The following is an 11,513-nucleotide window of genomic DNA, read 5'->3' on the forward strand; positions in this document are numbered from 1 at the left end:
AGGAGGAAAGTCAGCCTCATCAGGGAAAGTACTATCAGATGATTGCCAATGTGCTAGGTCACCCCCCTCTCCCCCATCAGATGGCAGACAGCAGCACCTGCCCATTTTTGAAATCAAGCTTGAAAAGACAAAGTCCGCTTGTGACTTCTGGGATACAAACTCCTATCAGAGCTTTGTCTTCCTCAGATGGGGGCTTGCTCAAGATCTCAGCCAATGTGGGAGGCTGGTGAGCTCCAGGGCGATCACCCAGAGAGGCAGCCCAGATAGTAAGTCAAGGCCAAAGTGCTTCCTTTAATGTTTATTTTTGAGAGGAGACAGAGCACAAACAGGGGAGGGAGAGAGAGAGAAGGACACAGAATCCGAAGAAGGTTCCAGTCTCTGAGCTGTCAGCACAGCCCAACGCAGGGCTTGAACTCACAAGCCANGAGAGAGAAGGACACAGACTCCAAAGTAGGTTCCAGGCTCTGAGCTGTCAGCACAGCCCAACGCAGGGCTTGAACTCACAAGCCATGAGACTGACATGGGCGGAAGCCAGAAGCTCAACTGACTGAGCCACCCAGGTGCCCCCAAAGTGCTTCCTTTAAAAAATACTTTATTCCACCCATCTCCTGGAGTGTCCCCCACCCACCGCACCTGGTGGGCAGCTAGTTATGGACTTGCCTTCCCTTCCAAAACCAAGGGAGCCTCCTGCACTCGGAAACATTCAGTCCCCGAGTCAGCACGGATTCCCATGTTCTGCCCAAATCGGCCTCAGGACGGGACAACANTTAAGAGACAGAGCACAAGCAGGGGAGGGGCAAGGAGGGAGAGAGAGACACAGAATCGGAAGCGGGCTCAAGGCTCGGAACTGACAGCACAGAGCTCGACGTGGGGCTCGAACTCATGAGCCGCGAGATCATGACCCCAGCCGAAGCCGGATGCTCAGCCGACTGAGCCACCCACGTGCCCCCGAACTGTATTTTTTTTCAACTCAGGCATCCTGAAGCATCCCGGCTGGTGGGGGGCTTCCCTGAGCAGCCTCGCGGGCTCCAAAGTGGCCAGGCATGACATCTGGTGTCCTCAGACAAACTTCCCATCCCAGCATTGGGGGGTGGGGGGGTGGAGGGTGGCCATCTGCCCCCATTGCTGGCACCTAGGGATGGACAGATGGGGCAGGAGGAGAGCAAGCCTCCAGAGCCCGAGTGCTGGTGGGCAGGTCAAAGAGACCTCTCTGAGCAAATTGGTGTGGCTCTCATGGTCCAGTCCTCACAAAGAGCTCTGCCCCTTGGGGCGAGATCCCCCCACAGACGTCAAGGCACCAGGTGAGGGGTACCAGCAGAGGGGCCCTCCGAGGTGGGTGGTGGCAATCCTAGCAGTGACACTCATGGGTCAGCTGGGCTGTGAGTCTGGTGACCATCTGCCTTCTGCCTCTGCATTCCCAACCTGGCCATCAGGCTGCACGCAGAGGGGAGGGGGCAGTCCTTGTCTCCTCCCAGGGAAGGGGCCGGGGGAGGGCTGGGAGCCACATAGAAGTTGTCTTCAAAGGTCCAGAAACGTGCGGGCAAACAGTTCTGCCCATGTGCTTTCCCTCTTTCAAAAATGGGATCTGTCAGCAAGGCTTAGCAGCGAGATATCTCCTGGCCATTCCCCAGGGGCCGTGTGGGGAATGGTACACCATTTTAGTCTTTAAAAAAAAATCATTCATGCCCTTTCCCAGGTAACTTGACAAGTTTCCCAAGAAGCATCATTACAAAAATCGGCCTGTCTTCTTTTTCTGCACTTCCTTCCTTGGCCTGTTCCTTCTGCCGAACTATATCCGATGCTTACGTCAGCAACTGGTCTCGGAGTAAAATAATAAAAGATTCCATGATCTGATATAAAACAAGCCCAGAAAAACATCCGGGTCCCGCATGCCAGGCACTGGAAATCTAGAGGAAACTGGGGAGTGTGGGGTTCAGTTTGATTCAGGGATGTGGCAGAAAAAAATTTCTTGAGACACCAGAAAAATTTCCCAGCGATGCACAGGAAGCTATTTCTGCGTGGAAGGGGCACTCCTGGGCTTTTTATTGAGACAGGAGTGAGTGGGAGGCCAGCAGCCCTGCAGAAACGCCCAGGGATTTCTGTTTTTTGTTTGTTTGTTTGTTTTTAAAAAGCAACCCCCCAAGGTCCTGATGAGGCCTGCGGTAGGCGGGTCAGCATGGTTTGCCCAGCCTGTGGTCCTGGAAGGGGCCGAGTGGGCGGGGTCAGGTGGAGGGTGCGCTGTCCATGGTGGACAGCAGGTGAATGACTTGGGCCCGCTGTGCCGGGCTGATGTGCTGGCTCATGTACACTATGCTGTCCATGGCCACGTCAGGGTTGTCTTGGACCAGGCTGCAGAGGGAAGGGAGAAAAGGGCGGGTCATTCCTGCCACTTAGGTCAGAGGGTCCTAGGGCGGTCCCTAAAAATCCCTGTGCGGGACCGTGTCATGTTCCTGGGCAGGTGATGACCCAGGGCTCCCAAATCTCTTTGTGCTGCGGTCACCGTGGGGGGGGGGTCCCATGTGTCAGGAATGCCAGGGGTCAGAATACTTTGAAGGACAGTGGACCCTGTCAGTCACTAGCTGTGTGACTGGAGACCCGGTATTTCCCCTAACTTCAGCTTCATTCCCCAAATGGGGACCCACATACCTGACTACCCACCTCGCAGGGGCCCTCTTGGAATGGGGAGAGCAAATCCTTTGGAAAGGCTGATAGAAAAAGGGAGCCAGTGGCCTCTGGCCTCGCAGTTAAGAATGTGGGTTCTCCCAGATGCACCCTAGCTGTGAACCTCAACACAGGAGGCTGAGCGGGGGAGGGGGGAGGCACAGCATACAATGCTGGAGTCAAGCCGCACCCCCTCCCCCCACCGGGTCAGGCGGCTGGAGCTAAATCCTGGCTCCCGCACTTCCCAAGGAGTCCAAGGGATAAGCGGGGGTAGGATTTACCGTCTGATGGACTTGAGGACCGAGTCTCGCTTCAAGCACTTGATGTTCTCACGGATGGTGGAACGCAGGCCGGCGCCCCCCTGCAAGTGCTGTTCCAGCCACTGTACCACTACCTGGTTGTTATCCCACAGGTAGGCCTGGGGGCGGGGGAGAGGCGGCCTCAGAGAGGGAGCCCGCGCCTAAGCAGGCTGGCCCTGCCCGGCCCTGCCCGCCCACCCGTCCTGTCTCCGGCGACCCACCTTCACGGGCCCCTCCGTCTCCACGAACCACCGGCGCAGCATGGACTGGATGTGCACGTGGCTCAGCTCACTGCTGGCCTGCAGCACCTTCTGCTTCACCTGGTCCTCCAGCAGGAGGCGGCGCAGCCGCCAGTACAGGAAGGTGCGCGAGGTCTTCCAGTTCACAATGTCCTGCGGACAAGCCCCAGGCTTTGAGCCCTCCGAAGGGGGTGGGGGGCGGGCCCTGCCCTCGGTGCAAGCTCTGTGATCATTCCCATCTTATAGGCCCGGCAGCTGAGGCTCTGGAGAGGTGGCGGGGCCAAGATTTTCACCGGGACTCTGCGCTGGTTTACCAGACGCATGGAGGGTTTGGGCTGGCTGGGAGGGAGGGGTGGTGGGTGAGGGTCGGATATTTTTTTGGGGGGGGGGCGATGGGGTGGGNTCCGGCCCCGAGGTTACAGACACACACAGAGGTCAGATTGGTGGTTCCCAAACCTTGCTGCCCGTTGAAATCTCTTGGATATTTGCAGCCGTACTGATACCGGGCTCCCACCCCCCAGATACTCTGATTTCACTGGTCCGGAGAGTCACCGGGGCACTGGGATTTTTATTTTTGTAGCTCCCCAGGTGTTTTTAACATGTAGCTTTTGAGCCCAGATCTCCTCCGGTTGGAGAGCAGGTGACCTTAGGACGGGGCCTTCACGCGGGGCCCCCGCAGCTGCAGGCTCTTACAGAGATGGTACCCTTCTCCAGCACGCAGAAGGCCGTGTCGTGGAGGTCGGCGAACTGCACCGCCACCTGGTGGTAGATGGGCATGAGCAGGTCCTCCCGGGCCTTCAGCTGGCCCTCCAGGTCCTTGCGGTCCTGGTCGGAGAGCTCCGACGCTCCTGTGGGCAAGAGCACAAACCGGGGTTTGCAGGACAGGCCTGCGCTCTAATTCTGAAGGTACCCCCAAAGCAGGCTGCTCGCAGGGTCTCAGAAACGCGCTCACCATGGCCAGAGGCACTCAGCGTGCCACTGTAAATGTGCCCCCCCTCCACCCTTCTCGGGAAGAACCACTGTGCTCATGGGCTACGATCATTTACTACTTTTAACACATGTTGCAAAATATAGTAAGGGGACATGATAGGCAACCCTGTGCCAATTTCACTCCTTAGATGAAACAAATTCTTTGAAATGTATAAACTGTGGCAGCTACGCCAAGAGGAAACAGATCACCTGCAGAGTCCTACATATAGTCAAGATGAATTTGTAGCCAGAAACTTCCTATCAAAGATTTAAAGATATAAAGCCAATTCAAACTCAGAAAACGGGAGAGAACGCTCCCAATTCATCCTAAGGGATCAGCATTACTCGGACATCAAACCAAAGAAATTGTGCGCATATGCGCGCGCGCGCACACACACAATCTTGTGAAGAGCACAGGTATAAAGACATCGCCACCCAATATGGACTTTTAAAGAGAATTACATCTAAGGTGACCAGGGGAACAAAGCTATCACTCAGACAAAATCGGTAGCATACTTTATGTCTGATGGAAAATTCTAAAGGGACATTTTGCTGCACAAATTCTCATCTTCCTCACTGGCCCCCAATACTTCCATTGTTGTATCTTGTGTGTGTTCAGAAGCAAATACACTAAGGCATTAAACATATATTTTAACGGCAAAGGGGCTGATTTTGCTATAGGAGCACATTTAAAACACGACTTTTGAGATGTTTCGGCACAGCTGTACTTGGTTTGTACCAGATGAGAATCCCGCAGAGGCAGAGCGGGCTGGGTCCCCCTGTCCTCAGAGACCTGAGGCACTTCCAACCCTCTCACCTAGTTGCTCCACGAGCTTCTTGTAAACTGGGTCGATCCTCCTCATGGTCTTTATCAGATCTTTCTTGCGGTATTTAATCTCTACTGTTCCCTCCGGCTCCAGAATGCTGGCCCTGAAAAAGGAAGAGGAAGGGGGTGGAAGATGTTCCCCAGCAAGCTACAGCCAGGAGACGTGGGGGTGGAGACAGGGGAGCCAGGAAGTCGGGGTGTGAGTTCTTAGCTCTTTCACGACTCACTCTGTGACCTTGGGCAAGTCAGAGGGGACTCTGATCATCTGCTTCTATATCCATAAAATAGAGAGGGGCTGAGCCAACCTCTTAAAATCATATTTTTTGAACCCTGGAACGCCCTTCCGGCTCTGGGAGCACAGGACTCTTCTCCAGAACAGCACAGCCCTCCCGTTCTTCAGCTACACTCCTTTCTGACTTTCCTAATCCTGCCCTCCTCGGGCCAGGGTGCTGTTTCTGATCTCCTCCAAGCCCACAAAGGAACAATGGAGAACTCAATGTGGTCCACTATGAGCTGGCTCTCTCACTCACCTCCACACTGCCCCCTTCATCCCCTTTTGATGGCTTGGAAGCCCTGAGGAATACTCTACGTAGCTCTGAGCTTCCTGGTGGCCAGAGTGAAAAGGTAACGACCCCACTTGAGGCTACTCATGTCTTGAGTCATCCTGGAGGGCTGACCTCAACAAGTCCCCCATGATGGTCTAGGTGCACTGAAGGAGGGGCAGGTTTCACTCACGTGCACCATATCACAATGTCTACCATGATGCCTGGTACATAGTAGATACTCGATAAATACTCATTGAATGAATGAATGAATTACAGACATGGGAAGAGGATGACTATATTTGGGGCAAAACTACTCCTGAGGTCTTTACATCCTACACAGCACATAGCTTAGAGTCTTCCTCTTTTTTAAAAAAATTTTTTAAACATTTATTCAGTTTTGAGAGACAAAGTGTGAGTGGGGGGGAACAGAGAGAAAGAGGGAGACACAAAATCTGAAGCAGGCTCCATGCTCTGAGCTGTCAGCACAGAGCCCAACACAGGGCTCAAACTCACAGACCGCAAGATCATGAACTGAACTGAAGTGGGACACCTAACCGACAGGGCCACCCAGGTGCCCCAACTTAGAGTCTTCACTTTATTTATTTCAAAAAAAATTTTTAATGTTTTATTTATTTCTGAGAGACAGAGACAGTGTGAGCAAGGGAGGGTCAGAGAGAGAGGGAGACACAGAACCTGAAACAGGCTCCAGCCTCTAAGCTGGCTGTCAGCATAGAGCCTGATATGGGGTTCGAACCCACGAACCATGAGATCATGACCTGAGCCGAAGTCGGACGCTTAACCGACTGAGCCACCCAGGCCCCCTAGAGTCTTCACTTTAAAGTTACTCAAACACCATGTGGTGAGTACTACTGTCATTATCCTTTCTGTAAACGTTCCTGGAATGAATGAATCCCTCCTTAACAAAGTTCAGAAAGCCAGGGTTTTCTTTCTCCTGAAGAACCAGGAACCTCTCATGCAAGTATTTACCAGTCAATTGGTCAGCCAGGATTTCCCAACCACCTGCTAGCAGTCAGGCATTGTGCGAAGCCCTGGGGTGTAAAACTGAATAAAGCACAGCCCCTCTAGGAACTCACAGCTTTGGCGGAGACTCAGAGCTCAGTGAGAACTAGATGACTGGCTCTATTTCTGTTTTTATCCTGGCTGCCAGGAAGCTCAGGTGCTTTTGGTGTCCCCTTAAGTTTTGATTGCAAACAGAACAGACAACAGTTCTGTCACCTCCCGCTCCAGCCATGAATTCTCCTGAGAAAATCCACCAGTGCACCGGCTGCTAGGTTTGGACTGGTAAAGCTGGAGGCTCTCCATCCTTCAGAACCTCAGAATGCCCCGGCAATCCCTGGCCAGCGGCTCGAAGGTGATGGGGCTTCGGGACTGGGGGTGAGGCGAAACCAGGTCGAGGGTCACACACCCACCTGCTCTCCTTGTCTGCGTACATTTCTATGTACAGGGGGTTGATGGAAGAGTCCACGACCACCCAGGAGCCCCCCCGCAGCTCGGCATAGGGTGGGATATAGATGATGATGGGCTGCTTGTACTGCCTGAGGCTGTCCACGATGTAGGCTCCAAACTTTAGCACCTGGTCGTACATGTCTGAAAGCAAAGCAGTTGCCTGGTGAGGAGGCTTCAGGCCCCAGCACCTGTCCGCATGCCAAGCCCGCAGCCGTCGATGCCCTGGGAAGCCCGAGAAAGCATGTTCGGCTGGGATGCTTCATGGCACCATGGAAAGAACAGAAGTGCAGGCCCAGTGCAGACTGCGCCCTGACTGTCCGTGTGACCTTAGCCATACCACTGCCCCCGCCCTGCACTGGTGCCTCCGCGTCCCCGTCTGTAAAGTATAAGGCAATCTCAAGGGTCCCTTCCTTCCAGCTCTGACAGGTGACTACCCCCGCCCTGTCCCTGTCCAGCAATGACACAGATCCTTCCCTCCCGCCCACAGACAGTGTGGCCCTTGTTTTCCAAGACGAGGCTCTCCAAGCGCCAGGCGCCTTACGTGGTCAGGCTGCAATAATGAAACCAGCCATCATCATGCCAGGAGCTGACACCATGTACCATGATCAGCTCATAGCAAATCCTCACTTCGGACCTCTCGCAGGTTGGTCTTATCCTTAGCCCCTTCACGGCAGCAAAAGTTGCCAGGGTGGCCCACCTTGCCCTGCCTCTCACAGGGTGACCTCTGGCTAGTCACGCTGGGAGCCCTCAGTTCCTCATCTGTGAAATGGGAAGATGGTCCTGAACTGCTCCTGCCCCTGGGGGTGGGGGTGGGGGGCCTGGCGCGCAGCTCGGCTACGATGATGATGCGACAACGCCACCTTGAGGGGGTTTCCCTGTCCTGGGTGCTGGCCCTGCAGCTTTGGGACACCCACAGGCGAGCTGGCTTTACCTTTCATGCCACCGGCGAATCCCCTCCAGTTGGCAAAGACCATCAGGGGCAACTTCTCTCGGTTGAAATCCCTTATGACCTGGGCCGTCTTGGAGGCGGAGTCTGCAAACCACACTTGGCCCGCCTGCTGGATTACCTAGAACACGGGGTGGCCTGGATCAGACTCCTCGGTGCAGGAGTGGCGGCAAGGGACGTGGGGACAGCCCTCTGAACCATACCCTCGGGGGCAGGCAATCTGATCTGTGTTGGCACCCACACCAGAGCCAGGGCTCACAGGGAGGGCCCAAAGTGTGTCTGCCAGGGGCCCTGCTTCCCCGTCACACTGCAGCCCAGGGAGGTGCCTTCTGCCTCATTTACAGCCTCAAAGGCGTAACAAGTCAGTCCAGGCCGTCCTGAGTCCTAGGACCCACCCTCTGACCCGTGAGCTCCTCCTGGTATGTGCCACAGCCCAGCTAGAGTCATGGATGGGGCCAGGAGCTGAGGGCAGGAGGGATTCCCAGGGACCTGTCACCCCCTGAAGAAGAAAGACAGTGTGGGACACTTATGCGTCCCACAGAGATGGTGCTGGAGACACGAGCCTCTAGGGCCAGGGACTGCCCTGAGGCTCCACCCAGAAAGGCAGGTGAGTGACCACCCAGGATGCACTCAGGCTGCCTGAGCCAGCTGAACCCGCAGTCCCAAATCCCCAGCTCTCTGACCTTGGCCTCGGAATCCAGGTTGGCGGGGTCTGCAGGCACCACCACCTCCACGGTCCGCGTCTCCACAGCAATCACTCCAACAGGGATCCCCCCCAGCCTGTGAGGTGGAGAATGGGCCAGCCAGGAGTTGGGCAACGCGCCCTTGGATTTGGGAGTAGATGGGTCTGCCTGGCCCTGGCTGACATTCTCTGGGCATCCCAGGTACCTGGCACTAAAGGCTGGGATGTGGGCATGCATGCAGACAAGTGCACAGCTTGTACTCTGGCGGGTTGTGTTTTTTTTTTTTTTAGTGTTTTTTATTTATTTCTGAGAGAGAGAGAGAGAGAGAGCATGAGCAGGGGAGGGGCAGAGAGAGGGAGACACAGAATCCGCAAGAGGCTCTGAGCTGTCAGCACAGAGTCCGATGTGGGGCTCGAACCCACGAACTGCGAGATTGTGACCTGAGCCGAAGTTGGATGCTCAACTGACTGAGCCACCTAGGCACCCCTGGCGGGTTGTTTTACTGGAAGGCAAAGAAGCCGGCTCCCAAGCAGTAAGAGCCTCCGCACCAGCCGGCGGGCTGGGAAGGCGGCCCTGGTGCCCTCCTTGGGGCAGCAGCCATTGTGGGGATGGGGAGGGTCAGGCCAGCGCAGGGCCCGGAGCAGCGCCATCCACTAGGACTTGCCGCGATGCTGTGTTCCATCCGTGTCACCCAGAACGGCAGCCGCGATGTGCAACCTCATGTGGGTGCTGAGCACTTGAAACGTGCCGGGTGCAGCAAGGTCACGGAACACACCTTCCTCCCTCCAGGCACCGAGGTGTGACCTGCCACACGGAGGCGGCGTGTGGGATGGGCAGGTCCAGGCACCAAGGCGCGCCTGGAAAGGGGTGGGGGCCGCGGAGCCTGAAGGAGCTTCGGCTCAGGGCATTCCGTGCTGTTGGCAACTGCCACCCGCTTGCTCCTGGCCAGCCCCGAGCCAGGCACAACCCCCGTCACTCTTGTTTACGAGGCAGGTGAAGGGATGGTCTTTAAATAAAGGAAGGGCTTCTGTGTAGAAGAGGGAGCAGGGTTTCGCAAAATGTTTTTAAAATAAAACACTGACGGGGCGCCTGGGTGGCTCTGTTGGTTGAGCGCCCAACTTCGGCTCAGGTCATGATCTCACGTTTCGTGGGTTCAAGCCCCGGGTCGGGCTCCGTGCTGACAGCTAGCTCTGAGCCTGGAGCCTTCTTCAGATTCTGTATCTCCCTCTCACTCTGCCCCTCCCCCACTAATGCTCTCTCTCTCAAAAATAAACATTTAAAAACATGTAAAAAACATTTACAGAGAAGTGATGAGCTATTAGTACTAGGCTTAATATTTAGTATTTTAATATGTATTTATGCCCAGGAGAAAGATAATAGCACCGACATGGACAGGAATAGCCACTGAGGAGGACTTAGGATATTTTAAGTGCTTAACAAATGTCCTCACAGCAGTCCACTGGGGGCAGGATTATCATCCCCATCTTGCAGATGAGGAGGTAAAGGCCCAGAGAAAGTGGATGACAGAGCTGGGCTTGACCTCAGATCCAACTCCAGAGCCTGGACTCATAGCAACTACATGGTGCCAGGATCTGAATGCTAACTTATAGGGGTAATTGTGAGGTAAATGATAAGGGCTCCATGTTGGAGAGGAGCCCGCAGGTAACTGGAAAGGTCTAAAGAGAGGAGGGCTGCACCAGTGAAGAGTGAGCTGCTCAGCTCCGAAAGCATCCAAACAATTAAGCCATCCCCTTGTGAAACAGAATTCATAGTTTTGAGCATCTGTGTAGTTTTCTGCTGGGATCGCCTGGAGCTGTCTTCTGATTCCCAAAGGGGTCTGTGGCCCCCGTGGCGAGGGAGCCCTGCCCCAGGGGCAGACTCTAGGGGCCAGAGTCCTGTCCCCCGCAGGCGGTTGGCTGAGATGGCCTTCTAAGGCCACAGAAAAATCTAGACTTTATGAAGAAGTTCATCATCCAGAAAACTATCCCCCCAAATTGGTTTTCCTTTCAGAAAACCCTGAGGCCAAAAGGAAAGTGTTCTTGGGGGTCTCTCAGGGGGAAAGGACCCCTGGCTGGTGCCTGGGAGTCCCACGGCCTGGTGAGGCCAGGCAAGTGCAGGCTGCCCCATCCCCAGGTTACCTGGCTCGTCCGGTCACCACCGTCTGGGCCCAAGGCGCCATGATTTCCTTGAAACTGCCACGGTCAAAGAATCCACTCTGCCAGGACCCCTTCCGAGCTGTGGGCAGAAGGACAGAAGCCCAGGCCACGGGGCCGGGTTGATGACGGTCCCCCCGGGTCTGCCTGGGGGGGGAGGGCAGACAACCTGCCTGTGACAGCCCAGACCCCCGTTTCTCCAGAAAACCACAGAGACCCCAACCCCGTTAAAAGAAAACAAAGCAAAGCAAAACAAAACGCAGAACACATGATTGCAGAAAACACTCCAAGTCAGCAGTTCAGCCCGTTTGTAACATCCAACCATCAAACACACAGAGATCCTGGTCCCAGGGGTCAGCGCAAGAGGCAAAGAGAGCTGAGGGGACCCGGGAACCTCATCCCAACGTGCCGGCGGTAGCTTCACTGGGGGGTGTCTTCAATTTCAGAGAGAGGGAAAGAGAGAGAAGGGGGGGATGGGGAAGGGGAGGGAATATGATGACGTCCACTGCAGCCATCCCTTCAGAGGAAGCATGGACGCCATGGCGTCCGCGGCTGTGGTGGGGACAAGGAGAAAGGAGCCGGGTGACACGGGGGTCACAAGCTGCCAGTGAGGGAGGCAAAGCAGCCCAACTCCGGTGTCTGGTGTCCGAGGGCTGGCCTGACTGGATGGAGAAAAGGGTCAGAAATCAGTGGGACGTTTTTTAAACAAGATAAAGCTCTCTCAA

At 55.2% G+C, this 11,513-nt stretch overlaps 1 protein-coding gene across 4 annotated transcripts in view; it reads right to left on the minus strand.

Annotated features, from left to right (window-relative positions):
- Positions 1 to 2,011: 2,011 nt before the first annotated feature.
- The window catches only part of ACACB (acetyl-CoA carboxylase beta), a 125,178-nt gene continuing 115,676 nt past the window's right edge, over positions 2,012 to 11,513 (minus strand). For 3 of the 4 annotated variants that reach the window (XM_077765954.1, XM_077765951.1, XM_077765950.1), the window contains 9 exons: positions 10,774 to 10,870; positions 8,636 to 8,732; positions 7,938 to 8,073; positions 6,970 to 7,147; positions 4,986 to 5,098; positions 3,893 to 4,047; positions 3,182 to 3,352; positions 2,943 to 3,079; positions 2,012 to 2,349 (listed from right to left, as the gene is read on the minus strand). In XM_077765954.1, the coding sequence (XP_077622080.1) occupies positions 2,223 to 2,349; positions 2,943 to 3,079; positions 3,182 to 3,352; positions 3,893 to 4,047; positions 4,986 to 5,098; positions 6,970 to 7,147; positions 7,938 to 8,073; positions 8,636 to 8,732; positions 10,774 to 10,870 (1,211 nt within the window). In that variant the 3' untranslated portion in view covers positions 2,012 to 2,222. Of the gene's footprint in view, positions 2,350 to 2,942; positions 3,102 to 3,181; positions 3,353 to 3,892; positions 4,048 to 4,985; positions 5,099 to 6,969; positions 7,148 to 7,937; positions 8,074 to 8,635; positions 8,733 to 10,773; positions 10,871 to 11,513 lie in introns of those variants that run through there. The other variant, XM_077765952.1, reaches the window with a different exon arrangement.

The sequence above is a fragment of the Crocuta crocuta genome, unplaced genomic scaffold (assembly GCF_008692635.1).
Source record: "Crocuta crocuta isolate KB4526 unplaced genomic scaffold, BGI_CrCroc_1.0 scaffold339, whole genome shotgun sequence".
NCBI lineage: Eukaryota > Metazoa > Chordata > Mammalia > Carnivora > Hyaenidae > Crocuta > Crocuta crocuta.